The sequence below is a fragment of the Pseudopipra pipra genome, chromosome 2 (assembly GCF_036250125.1).
Source record: "Pseudopipra pipra isolate bDixPip1 chromosome 2, bDixPip1.hap1, whole genome shotgun sequence".
In the NCBI taxonomy this organism is placed as follows: Eukaryota; Metazoa; Chordata; class Aves; order Passeriformes; family Pipridae; genus Pseudopipra; species Pseudopipra pipra.
The window spans coordinates 116,432,613-116,453,737 of NC_087550.1; the positions used below are offsets into that span (position 1 = coordinate 116,432,613).

General features: G+C 43.2%; 1 protein-coding gene across 4 annotated transcripts in view; it reads left to right on the top strand.

The window, feature by feature from the left end:
• ERG (ETS transcription factor ERG) overlaps nt 1-21,125 on the top strand; it is a 149,115-nt gene that overhangs the window by 60,502 nt on the left and 67,488 nt on the right. For 2 of the 4 annotated variants that reach the window (XM_064647047.1, XM_064647050.1), the window contains exon 1: nt 19,940-20,095. The exons of the other annotated variants lie outside the window; for them this stretch is intronic. In XM_064647047.1, coding sequence (XP_064503117.1) covers nt 20,078-20,095 — 18 coding nt within the window. In that variant the 5' untranslated portion in view covers nt 19,940-20,077. Of the gene's footprint in view, nt 1-19,939; nt 20,096-21,125 lie in introns of those variants that run through there. 4 annotated transcript variants of the gene reach the window in all.

The window sequence follows — 21,125 nt, forward strand, 5'->3', positions numbered from 1 at the left end:
GGTGAGCAGTAGAAGGCCCCCTTGGATGCCCAAAGCTAGAAATCAAAGCTTTCTGCCGTCACTGCAGACAAATTAGTGGTTTTTCCCCCGTGAAAGTTTCTGAGAAGAAACTCTCTTCTCATGGCCCTCTTTAAAATGTGTGGGATGTTCGAGTCTGAGCCTTAGGGCCTGGCATACATTGCCCTCTACATCAGAGGGAAACCTCACGCTGAAGAGAGGAAACAGCAGCTCCAAAATGATGGGCTTTGTCTTTTAAGAGGTGGAAATTCTCATGATCTTATAAGCACATGCCTTAAAGTAGAGGCTCTCCAAGGCAGGTTTAATGTGAACACTGGGATCTGAGCATGCAGGACTTCCCACGGTGTCAGCTGGGCCCTGCTGAAAAACGCGATAAAAACGAGGGCTGGGACACAATGGGTGGAGTTGTGAGGAGGAGAGAGGGTGCCTGACAGCGTTTTTCCAGGAAACTGGACAGTGGGCTTGTGATTTCAGACACTTTACTGGGTACTGCTGGTGCTCCTGATGAGCAAACCAGGCTGCCTTTGTGCTGGGTGAGGTTCAGCTCACGCCTCGCCCCGCTGCTACACCCTGTCATGTGGTTTAGATGGAAGACATTTAAATTTATTTGAATGAGAGACTTTAATGAGAAGGCAGTTTTGGAAGTGCTGACTGTAATAGCACTGCAAATATTCCTGGTTTTGGCGTGGTAGAAATGGGAAAGCTCTTTTCAGAGCCAGACATCCGAGAGGCTTTGCGGGGGGTAGCATCTCTTCTATCTGTCTTGCTCTGCATGTGGTTCTAACTTGAAACCATTATTCCCCCCAGGCCAGCAAACAAATTTGGCTAAAAATTGACTTGGATGTGGGAGACAAAGATCAGCTTCACACGTGGAGGCATAACCTACAGCACATCATATTCCTCCCTCTTCCCGAGATAAGCTGTGAGGGAGTTTCCTGAAATATTTCCCTGACAGGAGCAGAGGAAGCGTTTTTTGAAGGGAGAGGTGCCTCAAAAGAAAGGAAGGAATCTGTAATTACACCCCTTTCATCGCTGTCAACATGCCTTTTAATGACTTTCATTTTCAGGTAGCAAATCAGCAATTCATTCTCAAAAGGTCTGTTGGCTGCATTACTCCAAAGCATAACCACAATTTCCTTCTCCAATCTGTATATTTACATTTGAAAACAAAACTGTATAAGAAATATCTTTACGCTAGGGATATTTTTTTTTTTTTTAAACAAAAAAAAGGTAAATTATTTAGAAGGGACTGAGGATGTGAAATTGCTGTTTTAAAGCTATATATCACCGAACACACTGTCAGGAAAACAATACAACATGTTACTCTTCCCTGCTTTGAAAAGTTGTGCTCTCTGAAAGGAATAAAATTGAAGTAATATAGAAGAATTACCTTCCAAAGCTATCAAGGAAATAGAAAAAATGAAAAATAATGACACAATTCTTAAATTAAGTGTGGTGACATTTCACAACAAAGGACAGTCACGTTCAATCTACAGAATTTGCCTAAGTTTAAACAGCTCTTCCTCTCTCATACCATTTTAGGGGGGGAAAATACTCTCCTCAGGCCTGGATTGCTCACCCTTGTTTATGAGAGGGGTGTATAAACTCATATTTTGCCCTCTCTGGGACTTCATTCAAACAGCAGGGTCATAGGAATGCTTAGGACAATGGTGGACAGCAAGGCAGGGAGAACACTTCCCATCCTGGTGGGGGAGTTTCTGGAGCCAGAAGGTTGGATTTAACCATTCCCAGTGCCCCTTGTGGCAATGTCCTGTGAGGAGCAGCTGGGGGGGTTTATCTGGAGAAGAGGAGGCTCAGGGGGGACCTCATTGCTCTCCCCAACTCCCTGACAGGAGGGGGCAGGGAGGGGGGGTCGGGCTCTGCTGCCATGTCCCGAGGGAAAGGAGGAGAGGGAATGGCCTCAAACTGCACCAGGGGAGGCTCAGATTAGAGATTAGGAAAAAAAAATCCAATGCCAGAGTGGTCAGGCCTTGGAATAAGTGTCCCAGGGAGGAAGTGGAGTCCCTGACTCTGGGAGTGTTCCAGAGGTGTCTGGATGTGCCCCTTGGGGACATGGATTAGGGGTGACTGTGGTGGTGCTGGGTGAGGGTGGCACTGGGTGATCCTGAAGGTCTTTTCCACCCTCAGTTATTCTGTGATGATCAGCTTCAATGGGCACCAAGTCTCAAAGATTAAATCTTGCAGTGAGTTCTGTCTGGACAGTGACACAGACACTGTGAGCTTGACTTCAGGTTCAGGGCTTTGCAGTAAAGGTTCTACCAACAGGAAATGAAGAAAAAGCATATTTCACAACGTAAACATTTTTAGACTCATGTGAGGCATTTTTTTTTTTTTTGTGCTACTTGAAGCTAGATCTTAATCCAATATGCAGGCACATAACTTGATTTTCTGAGTGAAGGTTGTTTCTGTGGATTGGTGACCCTTTTTAAATCTGGGCAGCCTGAACACCATTTAGGAGATGACTTCAGAAGGAGCTGGTCTGACCAGCTTGGAGCTTTCAGATAACCAACATAAGCAGAAACATTTTCCCTGCTTAAATCAGCTTTAGCCTGGTAGGCCAAAAACTTCAAAACTGACAGAAGTAGTTTAGTTTCAACACTGAGGCCGTTTTTAAATCTTCCCCCCCCTCACACACACGTGCAATTTGGCTGCTATTTATCACTTTAAATTGGTCCCTATCAAATATGAGAAGTGTTATGAGTAGCTGGGATGAAGTGCAGGCTCTAAGGAAGACAGTGATAAAACTTCTCTGGCTTCAACAGAGACAGGATTTAACCCTCACTCTCTCTTTTTTTTTTTTTTTAGCTCTGTGTATATACTTTTATTGGTTATGAACTGTATCACTTCTTGCTATTTTATTTTGGCAGACTGCAGTGCTAGATAACAGCATGCATTTTTTGAAGTCTAGTTGCTAGCTTTGTAAAAGAAAATCAAATACTCACTTTTAAGTATAATTAGTCTGCTAAAAAAAATAAAAAAGGAGATAATAGAGCCATCCAGAGGGAGATGACAAGATAAACTGGTGAGTAGAGCTCTTAAGGCAAAGTGCTTGAATATGTTTTAACAAACTATTCACATTCTGAATATTGTCTGTTTTTCTTCCATAGTTGTCCATGAATATGGAATTATTTTCTACATATTTGTACATCCTCTGAAGTAGCTCACACGTGACATCAATCCATTCATAGTCTTGAGGAAGCTACAGCCTGAATTCACTAAGTTGATTTAAAAACCTGTACTCCAAGTGTATGATTGGTCTGGTCCCTGCGTTTCCTGTAGTGCATTTTGTGAATGGATAATTGAAACCATCTAAGCTACAGGCCAGAAATAAATCCAGCAGTGCTCATCTCTCACCAAAATCATCCTTCAGCACAGACCAGTCTTGTCATATTTTTGTGTCAGTCACTTCAAAATGTGCCACATAAGAACTAAAAATGTGTACATTTTTACAACTGTAGAATATATAGATTAGCAATAGTTAATTTTAGAAGGTTGATGCAGTAGCACAGGCTGGTAATTTCTTTTCTGTGCTGAGTTATAAATACAGTAACTAATTGTGCTACATTTTAAGGGAGTTTGCAAGGAATTCTCCTGAATTTTTACTAGCAGTGGTTATCAAATCTCAAAGATAAGTGGGTAGAAATGAGTTTGTGCAGTGTCAGAAACGCCAAACTGAACATTTTTTAAAGTATGCAAATGTTTGCTTCAGTGTCTGCATTTATCTAAGTATTTTGACACAATGAAAAAACATTAACTTGAGAAACACATTACATAAAACCACAGTAATCACTGAGATCTTGTAATGTTTTTATGACCTTCCAAAATCAAGTTGATATAAACTTTGTTAAGCTGGTAGTAGTGATGCAGTTTGTTGTGTAAACAGCTTGAGAGATTTGGATGAAAAGCATTAACCTTGGCATTTGAGGGTTTGGGTTTTTTTTTTAAAGAAAAGCCATAAAAAATGTACACACAAAGTCATATCTTCACTTTTTATTGGCAGGCTTCATCTCACCTACCTTCAGACATCTGTAATGTCTGAATTCAGGCTGTTTGTCTGAAACTCCCTTTACAGAATCACAGAATCAAAGTTGGGAGAGACCTTCAAGCTCATCCAGTGCCACCCTCACCCAGCACCACCACAATCACCCCTAATCCGTGTCCCCAAGGGCCACATCCAGACACCTCTGGGACACTTCCAGAGACAGGGACTCCACCACCTCCCTGGGCAACTCATTCCAAGGCCTGGCCATTCTTGCAGGGAAAACAAAATTTCTGATCTCCAATCTGAGCCTCCCCTGGTGCAGTTTGAGGCCATTTCCTCTCCTCCTTTCCCTTGGGACATGGCAGCAGAGCCCGACCCCCCTCCCTGCCCCCTCCTGTCAGGGAGTTGGAGGGAGCAATGAGGTCCCCCCTGAGCCTCTTCTTCTCCAGATAAACCCCCTCAGCTCCCTCAGGAGCTCCTCACAGGACATGTTTTCCAGACACTTCACCTGCTCTTTTGCCCTTCCCTGGACACGCTCCAGCCCCTCAACATCCTTTTTTTGAAGTGAGGGAGTTTCCTCCTCCAGTGTGAGGGAACCACACATCATTAAGGGCAAAAATAATCTCTTAAATTTTACTGAAAATGAACCAGAAGAAACTATTGCTGCAGAGCACAGTCCTGATTCCCTCCAAAGACGCTCTGGAAGTGGTGTCTCCCTGGGAGAGGGGGCACCTGCAGAGGTGGGGAGGCCTCTGGGAGGTGGCCCCGGAGGAGGAGCGGAGCTGTCCAGCACCACCAGCTTGGAGCACCCAGCTCTGCTGGGGCACTGCAGCTGCTCTGCCTGGCCCAGGGGACACACACACATGTGGGGAGAAAGCCCTACCTTTCCCATCCCACCAGCAGGCACTTGCCTGCTCCACAGCTGCAGCCAGAGTGGCTTTTGAAGCCTCCTTGTTCGCAGGGGCCGAGCACCGAGCGTGTCTGACATCATCCACAAATGTTAAACACAAGTGGAGCCGGGTCGACGGAAGTTCCCCTTTGAAAGATGCTTTTTGAAGCGCTGCAGCCTTCAAAGCTGGGTTACATCCCCTGCCCTGTGATACACGGCCTTTGTTTTGCATAAGTGTTTGTTTTAATGAGGCAGCTCATCAAAATCAAAAACATATGATGCACCCTAGGCAAGAGAAAGGCAATAACTGTACAGATTTTTGAAGGGGGCTAGTCATACCACAGGCTACCATTATAACAGAAAAAACAACAAGAATTTTAATATAGCTGTCTGGCCAAATATATTAATTTAAATGGAATGGCTTTTTCTGATATTATAGCTGTGAGGCACAATGTTCTACTGGCAAGCATCTTCAAAACCTTTTTTAGAAGATTTGCTTCAAATTATTTCTGTGCACCAGATCTTGATGGTATGTGCATTTGGGAGTCTAACCAAAGGGGAAAAAAAAAAAAAAATCTTTTGATTAAATCAATGACCTTTCCTGGAGGTTGAATGGAATGGAGATTGTAATACAAAAAGCTACATCCTCCAAACAGTGTTTTCTTCAGAATATTTACTATAAGCTCTACTCCATTAACTTTGCCCTAACTTTTTCACCATGTCCGTATCCTTGTGCCAGCACAGAAATATATTTTCCCATTAGCAAATCCTTCAAAATAAATTTTAGTCATTTCCATGATTATTTCCCAAAATGGTTTGCTAACCACCATTTTCAGTTCTTTGCCAGGGAATCCTGTTTATTTGTACAAACTTGGTCCTTATTGTGCTCATGCTTTGCTGTGCTGCTTCAAAACCTGGTAGTACTTGCTTTCCTCAGCTAATTGCATCTCTTCCCACTTGGCAAACTAGAGACATTTTCCTGCTTGCTTGGAGAAGAAAAGTGCGATCATTTCTTAAAAATTATTTTCTGAGTTGATTTTACTCGATAAAAAATAGCATCAGCTTATCCTGGCAAATATCTTTGCACTTTGTTCTTGAAACAAAAAAACTTGTTCCGTGAAACAAAGCTCTGGGAACCCAGTGAAGCTGAGAACAACATGTAACATCCTTCCCAGTTGATGTTAATGGAAGTGGAGTCCCACAAGGAAGCCAACAGCTTGCATGATATTAGGTTGCCTGTTATTAGATTAGACTTGCTATAAAGCCATCACAAATTTCACCAAAAGGCACAGGGTCAACAACAACTCCTGTGCAGAGCTGGTGGAGGACAAGCATTGGTTTTGTGCTGGGTGGCTTCATTTTCACTGTGGGTGTGGGGCAACCCACAGACAGCCCTGACACCTGGTTTGAAGTGGTCTCTGAGGGTTTCTTCTCATGCTGTCTGGGCTGGATGTTGATTCTTTACACCCAATTTGCCTTCTACAGCAAAAGAAATCTTAAGTGACCCTTTTAGGCTTGTGCCTGTTTGGTGCACCATAAATCACCATAGAATCACAGATGGCTTGGGTTGGAAGGGACCTTAGAGATCATCTCATTCCAACCCCCTGCCATGGGCAGGGACACTTTCCACCAGACCAGGTTGCTCCAAGCCCCGTCCAACCTGGCCTTGGACATTTCCAGGGATCCAGGGGCAGCCACAGCTTCTCTGGGCAACCTGTGCCAGGGCCTGACCACCCTCACAGGGAAGGATTTCTTCCTAATATCTAATCTAGCCCTACCCTCCTTCAGCATAAAGCCATTCCATAATGAGTAATTCCCTAGTGACTAATAACTAATGACTGTTTTCATATCCAGACATATTTTCGTGAAATCATCCACTCACCTGAATGCTTCCCCGAGTTTCCAGCTCTGCCATTGGTCACCAGATCTGGAGTGGTTGGAGTCTGGCAAACCTGTTTTTCTTCTGACTTGGATGCACTTTACTTCATTTGAAGTTCTGAGAGTGCTGGAGGGCTCAGTGCTCTGGTCTGGTCACGAGGTGGTGATGAGTCACAGGCTGGACTCGATAATCTTGGAGGTCTTTTCCAACCCAAATGATTCTGTGACTCTGTACAAACCTGTGCCAGGTTTGAGCATTTTCCAGAAAAATTCTCTGATTTACAGGCCTGACTTTTACGAAACAGAGATGTATTTTTCTATCATCCATGCCTCCAGCTGTAACTCCCAGGGCCAGACCTGGAGAGGTGCTAGTGCCCCAAGATATCAGAGGCACTGGGCTCAGCACAGCTTGGGACTCAGCCTGCAGTGTGACAACCCTTTTGTCTCTGTTGAGAGGTGAAAGGGGCAATAAGGAACAGTTGATTGATGGGTGTGATCAGATCTGTCCCACAAATCACCCACTGGCAGCACAGGGTGTTGCCTGCTCTGCTCTGCTGCTCTTTTAACAGTACATGCAGGGATGATATTTGCGATCCTGGCTAGGAGACCTCTTTTCTTCTAGTCCTGCTCACTTAGGTTTTCTTCCTATTTTTCTGGAAGCTTTCTCAATAATAACTGACATTTCATTAGCTCCCCATATAAGGTTTTTGGGTTTTCCACTCCTTTCTGCAGTCACCAGTAGCAACATGCATTTCTACCTCCTGATCTGGGATTAAGGAAGTAGCCAAAGCATGTGCTTAACTTTGAGGCTAAGCTTAAAATTCCCCAGTTTTCGTGGGGTTTAAGCATCTGCTTAAAGTGAAACCTAAAATTTCACGTCCTTCCTGAGTGAGGATGTTCTCCTGAGTCAGACCCAGCATGTGCTGCCCCCGAATAGACCCTGGCTGTCCCTCGGGTATGTCAGACACGCCGGATGCTTTCAGAAGTGGTTCATCTGATGAAAGAATTCATCTCGGAGTCAAAAAGAAACCACAAGTTTCCTTCACTTTTCAGTCTGCTGCTTTGATATCATTGGTCAGCAGTTCTCCTCAAAAACCATCCCCCAGTGAAGCCCTGCTCCACAACAGTCTGCTTTACACAGCCTAATTTACCCACTGCATAAAGATGTTTGTCACCCCACTGCATTCTTTGCATTTCCTTCCCTGTATACTCTGAATATTTGGGGAAGGATATTCCTTCAGTGTCTTGCCCAGGGAATCACCACATAATGAATGAGACTGAAGCCCAAAAGAGCATGAATTTATGTATAGAATTTCCATAAGACATTTTAATGCATGAGGTCTGTTTTAATCTATAGGTATTCCAGCTTAAAAATGGTTGAATAACTTAAAATAACTAAACTAAACAAACAAACAAACAAAAAAACAACTCTAGGAAAAAAAGACACCCCACACAATAAAAAAATTAACCTGAGGGAGAAAATCCTTCCAATGAAACTTCACCCACAGCAGCTGAATATTTTGTTAAGAGCCAGACATGCTAAAATCATCACTGTAATTGAAGAGTCAACTGTTTCAACTACTTTTGTAATAACATAAATGGCCGTGTATGAATCTGGATATTCACAGTGCAGAAGGTTCTGTTGCTTGGTATAGGAAGCTTGAAAAAGCCATGTGTGTTTTCCAACCTTACTTGAACTAACACACATCATTTTATTTGGTATCCACCACAGTTTTGCTTTAAAGGAAAATTTCTGGGATGACAGCTCAGTAACGTCAGAATTGCTGTAACTTTTGCATTTTTTTTTTTTTTTTTATTATTTTTCTATTAGAAGCTCCAGCCAGAAAAATATCCCCCTTCTTGGCAGTTGATTAGAGCCATTGACTCTAATTTTTGACGCTGCAATTATATGGTTCTGTGTCAAATAATGCATCCCAAATCCTTTCCTCATGGAGGGAGCTGTGTGGCTGGCAGTGTCTCGAGGGGCTTGCTTGGATCATACTTGTGATATTGGCAGATGCACAGCTTTGGTTCTGCACATGCTTGGCTTGAGCAAAGCCTACACAAACAGAGCTTAGAGAGAAGTGCATTCCTTTGGAACTTTATTCCCGTGTGTTGTTCGTATTCCAAGGGCAAACAAAGCTCCCCCGAGCCCCTGATCTGGGGCTGCTGCTCTGCAGGACCCGGGAGAAGTTTAGGATTGAAGCTCCTGGTCCAGGAAAGCATCTGACCAAGTGTTACATATTGCAGTTCAGGTGCTTGTAATTCCTTCTGTCCTGCTTCCCACAGGACAATTGAGGAGCAAGTGGGAGGCTGAGCTGGGGGCTGAACGCTGCTGGCAAAGGATGAGGTGATCCAAGCACTGGGCTACTGTGGAGAAAGGAGGGGGGTTCCCTCCTTTAAAACTCTGAGAATCCGGCTTTTTTCCTTCCTTTGCTTTCATGACAAGTTCCCTTAAAAACCAAGGGTTGAAGCCACTTAAAAAATATCAGTTCAAGGGAACATCTGATGTTTTCCAAAGCCTGCCTCTTATTTTTGTGCGGGCCAAAACTGCGCAGCAAGTTTGTCCTGAGCTAACAAATGTCTTCAGCTGTCCCCAGACCACATTCTTTGGCAAATAACTGCATTGCCTGTAAATAAATAGGGTTTCACTGCACTGTGATGGAAATGGTGCATATGGGAAGAGGCCTTTGAAAGAACTGCAGCTTGGCCTTGGAGGGGAACAAGCCCCATGTTTGAGTGCTGGGGTGTTAAACCACCTGGGCATCCTAAATACCTGTGGCTGGTTGGAGAATTAGCCTGAATAACTCCTTAGGAACTACTGGAACTGTTAGTAGTGTCAGCAGCTGAGGGCTGGAAGGTTGATCCGTCTATACAGGACTGGTTTTCGAATGGCAATTTTCTATAGTCTTGGTAAGACTATTCAATATCATGTCTGAAAGAAATCTGTTGAAGACTGTTTTCCACATCAGACAGTAAAGTCCATGTTTTCTGAAAATGCCTGCATATTTTTCATCTGGTTTAGGTCTCCTAAAACTCTGAGTGTCTGATGACACCGGTGAATCTCACAACTAACTGACCTGCATTGGACATACAAACCGGTGGCCTCAAGCATTTGCACCTGTGGTGTACGAGGGAACAATTACAGGCTTAGTTACAGCTGCAGTGAAACATCTCATAAAAAGGAAAAAATTAGAAAAATAAGGTACCAAACCTGCAAAACCACATCCGTAAATTTGTTCCTTATATTTTACGTAGCCTTCACTGAACTTGGTGAGGACGTTGGGTTCAGTTGTGTAAAGATAAACCCATATAAAACCCTTTGCAGGACCGAAGTTCACATCTGTGGTGTTATTTTCAAAAGCAAAATGAGATCATTAAAAAGAAATCGAGTAGTTACAGTCGCTAAGTGACAACAACTCAAGCACCAGTAGTGTCCTTTATTGAAACAAAGAACTGAAAAATTAAGAAATATTAACACTTGAAGAAAACATGAATCTTGGTTACTTTAAAGTCTAAGGAGAATTTTTGAGGTTTTCCTTTCCTATTCCTTTTTCCTTTTCCTTTTCTTTTTAATGCCAGATCATTAAAAAAAAATTACAGTGCCATGAGTAAGATTTTTGCTGCCTTCTCATCATAACTGACTTGCCATTTACAAGCCAGAATGGCTCAGGTTGGAAGGGACCTTAAAGATGATCTCGTTCCAACTCTTTGCCATGGGCAGGGACACCTTCCACTAGCCCAGGGTCCTCCAAGCCCTGTCCAACGTGGCCTTGGACACTTCCAGGGATGGGGCAGCTACAGCTTCTCTGGGCAACCTGTGCCAGGGCCTCCCCACCCTCACAGCCAAGATTTTTTTCCTAATATCCAATCTAATTCTACTCTCTGTCACTTTGAAACCATTCCCCTTTGTCCTATCACTCCAGCCCTCAGAAACAGTCTCTCTCCATCTTTCTTGGAGCTCCTTCAGGTCCTGGAAGGCCACAATCAGGTCACCCCAAAGCTTCTCTTCTCCAGGCTGAACAATCCCAATTCTCTCAGCCTTTCCTCATTGCCTTGGTTTTTAAATTAGAATTGTGATGTTGGTTACAATTTATGGGTGAAAAGAGGATCACCCCTCCACCGAGGCAGCCATTCAGTGTGGGGACAGATCTGACTGGAGGGACAGTTTGGGACTGGCTTAACTCAAGGAGATCCTATCCATATTTCACAGGAAAACAGAGTTTCACAGCGAAGGGTTTGACAGCTCAAAGTTCATCAGCCTTCTGTGGGGATGAGGGAGGTGAGGGAAAGAGGTTGTGTGCCTGCCAAGGGAAGGGCAGGAGGAGCATTTTGTCCTGCACCAGGTGCATTTTGCCTTGCATTTGGCCACAGCTGCTCACACAGGAACCCTCAGGGACCCAGAGTTCTTGCACAGAGTCTGTGAGTGGCAGGAGTGAGAGCAGGAGTCCTTGGCAGTGGGAAGGAAGGAGGCAGTGAGGCCAAGGAAACCAAACTGCCTCAATGCCACTGCTCCTTTTGGGGAAATGCTGCGGCACTTTGGGTAAAAATGTTTTAACCAGGAGCCTCCTGACCATTCTGCATTGTGGAACATTCTGGGCTAATTCCAGAAGGGTTGAGATCAAATCATTCAAAGTCAGATCCAGCCCAACGGACGAAGGGATAATTTAAACATCCATCTTTTAGCTGATGCCGTTGAAAACAGAGAAGAAGCAGCAGACACAACATGCACTTGAGTGCCACGGGCTGGAAGAGTTTGGCATCTTCTAGGACCTGGCCCAAAACACAGATCCTTTTAGAACAAGTGTCCCATTCTGTGGGAATAACGCTGCACACAACATTTCCCTCCTGTCCTACTGGATCCCGGCTAATTGTGAGTGGTTGTTGGGAAAGTCACAGGCCACCAAGGTAATTCAACACACATGTTTTAGCAAGTTTTTCACACATGTCTGGCAAGCCTTTCACAGTAGGAGAAGGCTTTAGGGATTCTTTCCCGGGCCTTAAATCATGCATTAAATCCTATCAATTATTGGTTCCCTCCGTTTTTCCACTGCTGCTCATTTTTTTGTTATTGGACAGGACTTTTTGTGCCTTGTAACACGATCTGCTTAGAGCCCTTTGAAATTCAGAATTTCCAGTTTGCCCAGAACACCACAAAGTGTTTTAGATAGGGGTAAAAAGATTGTGATGATCATGACAAATCCCAGCTCTGTAAAAAGTCTGAGTTAGAATTAACTTGGCAATTAATTATATTCAGTGCTTTTTTTCCCCCCGAATGATAAGCATTTTATGCCTACAGTTTTTTATCCATTAAAGTAAATGAGAACTCCTTTGCTCTTTCTTGCCAGTGTATTTATTCCCCAAGAGAAAATATTTTGGTTTATCGTTGCCAAGTCCTTTGATTTCACTGTAGTACTTTTAAGATAATAATCTCATTTTCTTGTATGCTGTTGGAAATGTCTTTCTCTCAGATGTACTGAGCTTAAGAAATGTGATCATATGGAAATCAGATCAGGTAGGACTTTAACAACGTGGCATTTCTTGTCTGTTGGAAATACCTGATATTTGACATCAAGCCATAGAGATCCAAGGTGATGAATATTTTTAATTTAAATTTATAACTAAGTATTATAAAACCATGTAACTAGTTGACAGGGATTTTTTTTTCTCACAAGGCATGTGGTATTACAGGGTCTTATAGAGAGCCAGAGATATCAGACAGTTACAAATATGTGGGAATCTTATCCCTTTTGGACCACACAGCTTAGCCTTGGGAGTATTCCTAGAAAATGTAACATCACACTTCCCAAGTGCTTAATTTCAAATGATTCTTTGAATCTTACTGCAAAATATTTTTTTTTTTTTAATTATTGCTGGTTTGATGGTTTCAGTATTTAAAAGGATGAGATAAATGTGTTCTTCTGTCCTAGATAGAAAAAGGAAAGGAAAATGAAAGAAAAACAAGTTGCCAGTGCAGTGGAAGTAGTTGATTTTTGCCATATCCATATACAGCAAACATTTAGTTTTTGGAAGCACTGATGGGAATGGCATCTCCTGCAACCTGAATTTTGCCTTCACCATTTTGCCCTGAGAAGATTGTTCGTGGAGGTGTCCAATCAGTGCATTGCTCCATCAACTCCCACCCCGTTGCTTTTCTAACTGTGCCCTGTCACCCCAAGCCCAGGGTGGCACCAGGGCAGTGATTTCACTTAAAAAAATAATATAATGTGAGATACCTGGCAGTGTTTGAGACAAACTAAGTGGAACAAAGTGGTTTTTTGGCATGTCTGTTGTTTCCTCTCTGAAGAATTCACCTTTGGGGGAGCTGCCTAAATGGAAAGAGGCTGATTGATAGTGGGGGAAGAAGACTGATGGAGAATCCGTTTTTTTTGCTGTTGTTCAAATATTGAACTATATCTGAGTTCATAATTAGCATAAAGGTGTTTAACAGTGCTGAGGGTTTCTCTTTGTGTCTGTCTGTCTGTCTGTCTGTCTGTCTGCTGGAGTGGGGGTAGGGTTCTTCCTCAGTGTGTGCCTGTGCCTCAAGGTGGTCAAAGGGTGGCACATTTCAGTTATTAAGAATGATCTGGATTAGCCCTGGTCTTTCTGGGTCACTAAGTTTCAAACATAGACATTTCACATCTGTTTCTTGTTCACAGCCACTAACAAAGAAGTACAATATCGAGAGAGCCCCGATTTGAGATACGTGTCTGGTCCTTTAAGGAGTTCAGCTGGTTACTCTGAGAGAGGAAAACAAAAAGCACAGCTCTACCTCCTATTCAAATTTACAGATTAGGCAAAAGCCCAGAGGTGAAAGGTCAAATACAACAGTTTAAAGCATTTTCTCTAGACTTCCTGGTCGTGGAGGGGAAAAAAAAAAAAAAAAGGCAAGCTATAAAAGCCAGGAGAGTGTGAGAGACGCTTTAATAGGTTCCATTCTTGATGAAAATCCTGAAACAGCCTCACTAATATGGTGTAGAAATCCAATATGCCAGATATACTTGCTGTGTGCAGTGGCCATCAGTCTAGGGATGGAAGGACTGTGAAAGACAGTGTCCAATAACCACTTGAGACTATTGTGCAGTTCAGTTAAAATTATCAAAAACACTTGAAAGTGAGGAAAAAAATGTTGGCCTTTGCCCTCACAGTTGCTTCTTTTTTCCTTGCAGGGAAGTTGCTTTTTTGAGGTATTTTGGGGTTTGTCTGTGTGTGTGTGTGTCCTGTGTTATCATTGTCACTTAACCAGTTTTAAATTAGTATTAAACATAAACCAAAGAGTTTTCACATTCATACTTTGAGCTGAATTGCTAACTTTAATTATCAATCTCTGTTATCAAACACCCCTTTGGCATTTGGTGTTGACATTTCAGAGATGGGAAAATTAAAGAAGAATGAAAGGCAGGTTTAGGTGAGATTCAGCTCCTCTAAGCAGAGTTATCCAAAAGCTGTGTGTCTCAGGGTATAGTACAGGCTCACTTAGTAGGTGATGGAGAGAAAGAACTATAAAGGTGCAATTCATCTCACCACTTTCAAATAGGGTTGTAAGTGAGACTGAATGAAGTGATGAAGATATTTTTATTGGGAACTGCAGAGATCTTGGAAAACTAGAGTAGTTCTGACACCTACATTTAAAACCATTGAAGTTTGAATGCAGTGAATTCCACTTCAGCAGAGAGTGATTTAATTCCTTACCTGCAAATGAGTGTCAGCAGTTCCCTGTTCCAAAGTACTACTGAAAATAATTCCAGTGTCAATGTAATACTGACTGTGACAATTCAATTCACTTAGAATTCCCGTTTCATTTCCCATTTCTGTGGTATTTGTTTTATGTAGAGTCTACAGGTGGTCTCCAAAGATGATCACAACAGAAAAAATGGGCAAACAGGTGTAGCCACCAAAAATGTTATGGCTGATACAGGCTTAAATAGCTTGACTCAAGCTATTTAAGAGTTAGTAAATGAAGTACTTGGATTTTCACTTTGAAAACTTCCAAGACTTCTTTTCTGTAAAGCTTTGGCTGTAGGAAAACAACCTGTTCTTGACTGCTGTTGTCCCATGGAGTAATGTTAAAATAATAAATATAAAAAAAAAAAAAAAAGTGTCCCCAAACCAGGCTCTCTCCCAACTTTTCAGCCTTGAGAGGGAATTCATTGCTGTGAGAGGAAGGAGGGCAGGGATGGGGGAAAATACGGGAAGGGACTAATTGGGCAGTGAGAGGGGTGATGAAGGGAAGCAAAGACAGGAGAACAGGAAGGCATTAAGTCATAACCAACCCTGAGTATAAAAATAATGGGGGGGTGCCACTGAAGCAGGAAGAAATGTCGTTTATTTGCTTCTGTTAAAGTATTCTTTTTGATAAAAGGATTAATTGCTGGCTTGGGGGAGAGCCTGGTGCTGGAGGGAGCAGCGCAGCCCGGCGAGCTCCGTTCGAGGGGCAGGGAGCACCCTCTAGTGACCGCTGGGCTGGGCTGCCCACAGGGCATCCCCGGCCCTCGGCACCCTCCGGGAATGTGGAAGGGTTCAGGACATCTCCCTCCTCTGTGCTGCAAGGCCTGGCAGTGCGGGAAATGACAGGCACAAAAGCTTGGAAGCAGGGCTGGAGGGAAGGATGCTGTGAGCCGTGCTGCCCCCGTGGCCAGGCAGCGATAATTAGTGTTAATTACGTGGCCAGGCAGTGATGATTAGTGTTAATTACATGGCTTTGCATGGGCTGCAGGCTGCCACTTGGATTTTGGGCGAAGCAAATGCCCCACTCCTGTCACAGTGCTTCCTCCCAGAGCTGATCTCCACATTTCCAGCCATGGATCAGTGGGAATGAGCCCACCCCGGAACTGAACCCCATTGTTCCCAGCATGGATTTTGTCCTGTCCCCTCAGACCTGGTGCTGCATCAAAGCTGTGGAAGGAAGAGGTCCCTTCAGCAGCCCCAAAGGCGCAACATTCCAGGGGGCAGGGGACCAGAATCCATCATCCCTGAGCTGCAGCCTTGGAGCAGGTTGTGAAACTCAGTTCTTCTCCTGAGCACCTCCGTTTGTTCCCCTGGTGAAATCCTAATTGTGAGAGCTTTCTTTGTGGGGAGGGCAGAATTTCCCTGATATTTTCATCAGAGCCATGGGAAAACTGGGAATTAAAGGGAGACTGTCCTGCTGAAGGGCTTGGTAAAGGTGTAGTTGACCCTCATGCACCAAACTGGTGCTTGGAGCTACATTTAAGCAAAATCCTACATTTTTTTTTTAGAGGATTGAGACCTTTACAGATGCGTCTTCACATGCTCTGAAGTAGCAATAAGTTGCCTGGATTTCTTAAAATCTGCTTCCAAAAACTGCAGTGCAGATTCTTTTATTCTGCCTGCTCAAGTTTTTGGATTTTTAACCTGGTTGTACCTAGAAGAAAACCTCCTTTTTACCTGGAATGCTGGTAAGAGGAACAAGAACTCACTTTTTTTCTCTGTTCTTTTCTTTTATACCCACATCTGCAGACACTCTGTGTGTGAATAGTAAGCATGACATAAAGTGAATCTGTCTCCAGTTTTCCCAATTATTTTCCTGGAGGAATTTGTACAGTGGAAGGGATGAAGGTCATATTATTAACATAGCAGAGTGTGCCTCTGTTCTTTTGATCAGCCCAGTCTTAGAGCAGAGTTCTTGTTTTACCTCCCAGGCAGCAAGATGGATTATAAATCTGTTTACATAGGGAATATTGCAATGTACTTCCTACATCCCTACCCTCCAGTGGATATGAGATGAAAAAATCCAAGGACAGGATTGTTTTTTAGAGTTAGTAGTGGTGTTTCAAATAGCATAAGGAATGGTCTTTCTGGAAGTATTTTATAGACTCATGAAATGGTTTGGGTTGGAAGGGACCTTAAAGATGCCACCCCCTGCCTTGGCAGGAACACCTTCCACTAGCCCAGGTTGCTCCAAGCCCCATCCAACCTGGCCTTGGACACTTCCAGGGATCCAGGGGCAGCCACAGCTCCTCTGGGTAACCTGTGCCAGGGCCTCCCCACCCTCACAGGGAAGAATTTCTTCCTAATATCCCATCTAACCCTGCCCTCCTTCAGCTTAAAGAGAGAGAAATGAAGAGGGGAGCATGGGGTGACTTGTGTGGATTTTTAGTACTTTTTTGTTGCTTTTATTCCACTTGTTGACCAGGTTCTCCACACTCACACAGCCTTATTTCAGACAATAACATGTAATTGCCTAACATAACAAAACCATTTTTTCTTTCTACTTAAAAAAAAAAAAATCAGTAAAGAGAAAAATAGTAGGAGCGCTTGGACTATTTTTCTTTTGCAACTGGATGATGGTGATTTGATAACCCAATATTTTCCTTCCCTTACAATACCAAGGCTCTGCTTGCAATTGGATCAACACGAGCATAAGCACTCAGAAATCTGCCTGTGGGTATTAGTTTGAAAGTCAAATAAACTTCATTGAATTCTTTGGCACAGAACCTGTGCCAGTTTGAAATGGCAAAATCCTCACCGGGCTGAGGGCTCTGTAAAACTTATATAATAATAATAGAGCTCAGCAGTGCCTTATGCTTCCAAAATCCCTGTATAAACCAAGAGGAGCTTTGTCCATATAGAGGTGGGGTGGAGAGGAATCATTACTAAAACCTGCTTGTGAATGAATTTGTTAAATCCTCTCCACTGGAGACCTGGAACTGATGCTTGCAGCCTCACAGTATATTTGAGTAAAATAAAATCAGAAAAAACCAAAATATCATGGGCTTAACTGGGGTGGAAGTCACCCAACTGAAACATTATACAAGGCTTTGAAATGTCAAGAAAAAGGTTCTAATCTTTTGGCTGTCTTGCTCATTGTTTGGAGATGAAAAGGGAGGAAATCAACATCCCCATGAAACACAATTACTGTAAATTGCTTTCTTTTCATACTGTTGGTAACTGAAAATAGGAAAGTTACCAGGAGTTACCTGCTCTGCAGGAGCACCGTAATTCCATGGGTGTAGGCTCCAAGAAGACATCGAGCAGTGCAACACTGGGTTTCCATATGAACCAACTAATGGAGAATATAAAATATTGGATGGCAATGCTGGCTCTGGATTGCTCTGAAATCAGAGCTCCTTAAAGTGAATATAAAATTGAATATAAAATTGAGCTGATCTTGAGCAGGGAGTTGATCCTGTGGCACCTCGGGGTCAAGAGCAGGGAGGGAAAAGCAGGGTGTCTGCTCTCCCATTCCCACTCTCTCTGTTGGGATCTGGAGGCTTGCTCAGTCCCTTGGGGGGGTGGTGGGTCCCCAAGGATTGTGAGGCAGCTGGGGATGAGTTGGGACAGAGGCTCAGCTGGTTGTCACTGCCAAACTTGGAACAGGGTCTGCCCTGGGGCAGCTCTGCCAGATCCCAACTGTAGTGATCCTGTGTCCCAAAGATTGGACTCTGTGATCTGGGAGGTGTTTTCCAGCCACACCGATTTTAAGATTCTGTGTGTCACTCCTTTGCATCCAGGGATTTCCAACTCTGCACCTGGAAACAAGGATTTCCTGGGATCTGATGGGTGGCAGAGCCATTCCCATGAGCAGGGGAGGGTGGATGAGCCTTTCTTTCCCCTGCCCTGCCCTGAGGGGAGATGGAGCAGCACCTGCAGGACAAATTCCAGAGGGCCAAACAGGCGGCACTTCATGTCCTCTCTGTGTGTCTGGAAAAGTGCATTTCACCTTCCTTCGGGTCAGGAGAGGAGGGGGAAAAGTGAACTGGGATTTACTGCTGTCTTTGTGTGGAAAAAATGCACGTTGGATGCCAGCAGACATCACCAGCTACACAACAACGCTCTGAGTTCCCTTTTGTTTTTCCTAAGGAGCGGGAGGAGAAGGCGTTGGGAGAGGGAGAGCTCATCTGCTCCCACTAAATAATGCTGCACCAAGCCATCGTTATTCCATGTTCTTTTTATCATACCAGAATCCCTGGTCAGAGGGCAGGACCTTTTCAGCTGGAATGATCTACCCAGTGGTTCCAACTGTCCGTGGTTGGACGTTGTTCCAAGGAGCAGTGAGAAATTGTAAACCTATTAGAGTAGGACCAACTTTTTAAAATTATAAGTTTTGTTTTAAAAAATTAATGTATTCTGACGTGGTTTCATTTTTCATTCCATTTTTAAGGGTTCTATTTTCAAGCTTTTCTCTTCTAGCTGAAAGCTCAGAATCTCCTGACACCAGGGATTATGTCCTTTATGAAAACATAAAATGCTGTGATACTCTTAAGAGCAAAAGGGTTGTGCCAGTTCTGGATCCTGAGTGGTTCTTTACTTGTGGGATTTTACACTGGCTGGTATTGTGGAAGCACTTTGCCTTTCTTACTTATTTTTTCTTTTAAGTTCAGCACTCCTGAGCAAAGGCCTGGGACAGGGACGGTGTTTTGTTTGCACAGCTGGGAGTTCTGAGGTGCCCCGTGACTGCCAAGTGCTATGAAAGGACAAATAAAAATATAACACTGAATAAAAAATGACTATCACACTCTAACCAGGAAGGGAATCGCCAGTGAAACCATCTCCTTCTCATGCATGGACAGGGCTGTGAAATAAGGGAAGAACATGGAAGATTTAAGACTCTTTATGGCATTTGCTTTTTGTCTTTTTGTGACTTCCTTTCCTCAGTAAGAAAGACACATCAAAAAGAACTGTTTGTCTCCAATCTACTTGATTCTTCTCTAAGGAAAAAAAGAAAAAAATGTGCTCAATCAGACAGACCAGAGAGTGTCAATAGCTCAGGAATCCAGGAATGAGGTTGATGGACAAATATAGATGTGGTGTAAGCAGGGCTAGACTTCATTAACATATTTGGAGTTACACCCCTTATACCCAGCCTGGCTTTGGCCCTGAACCAACAATTCCCCAGTGAACAGCCTGCATCAAACTACTGCTGAATTTGGCCCATTTCATCTGACATCTGCATCCTGCCTCAAAGTGGCCTGTCACACTTAGTGCACATCACATCACACCTGCCCAGGCAGCCACAGGCAATTGGCTTTTTTGTTTAAAAAAAAAAAAAAAATAAAAAAAAAAATTAAAAAAAAAATTTAGTCACATATCATCAAGAAAAACAACATTGTTTTAGGACTCTTATCTCTTCACTCCCAAATATCCTGTTTCTTCGAGCTGTGGTGGCCAGGACCAATAGAAACCTCTTCCTGCCATTGGCTGACTTCATTTCCCAGAGTTAGCACAATCTCATCCGCTCTAAACAACCTCATCAAAACTTCTTTCTGGTCAGAGCGAAGCAATAATTATTATTAGCAAATTATTTAGCGATCAATAATCTTGATCACATTATGGCAAGCACTATTAAGGTAAGAAAGGGGCACCTTTTTTTTGTCAGCGCTTTTTGGTCACTTTTGCGTGTTCTTTGGTTTCCTTTTATCAACCTAGATAAGTTAGAATTGGGCAACACCCCCACTGCCACAATAGAGGACAACAAGATTTCCTTTGTACTGCCTAGTAAATTTCCTTTTTCCTACTCCAACCATCCGCAAGGCTTAAAAACTTCAAACTCGGACAAAAAAAAATTGGGTTTTTTTGAAATTCACTCTTCGGTGCCGCGGATCGCAAAAAATGCGAAGCCCTTTTTTAAAAAAGGGGAGCTTCTGAAATTCCTTGGAGGTATCACTGGGACAACTTGGATGTGTTTGTGGACTGCCAGGAGGGGAGAGGGTGTGCACTGGAAGGAAAAAGCGGGTTCCCTAAGAGCGCTTTTGGAGACTTTGAAATGTTTCTCTTGTGGATGGGGAGACAAATTTGAGCGAGCGGGAAGGAGAGGCACCAGCTCTTGTTTCTCTCTTGTGCAGGTGTTAATTATGTGCTTTTCTAGAAACCCTGATCCTTTTACTGGGGACCTTTCTGCATGTTATTTTAATGGTGGTGGGAAGATCTCCTGGGTGTGTTCTTTTTTTTGCTTTAATTTCTTTGGACAATAAAATTCTCTTCTTGGCGTTTAACTTGACATCGGTGCATGGTTTGTTAATTTATTTTTTTATTATTTTAAGACTGGCTTTGCTGAATTTTTCGGGTTGTGCCACTTAGTTGAATAAATCTATATGTGTATCTGTCTAGTTTTTGCTTCTCTCTATGTTGCAGTCACTGCCATAGCAATAGCTGCGATTAATTGCAGAATAAAACGGTAATTTCGTGATAGTGAAACTAATTTTACATAAAGAGCCTGTTCAGGGAGGACTCTGTGGTGTTGTGTTATCAGATTCGGGGTTAGGGTGTTATCAGATTTGGGATCAAGGTATTTGTTTTCTTGGTGGTATTGTCTGTTTCTGCACTTTTCTGATTATGCCAGAGATTCAGCAGGAGATATGGAATAGCCTGGCTGTCGGC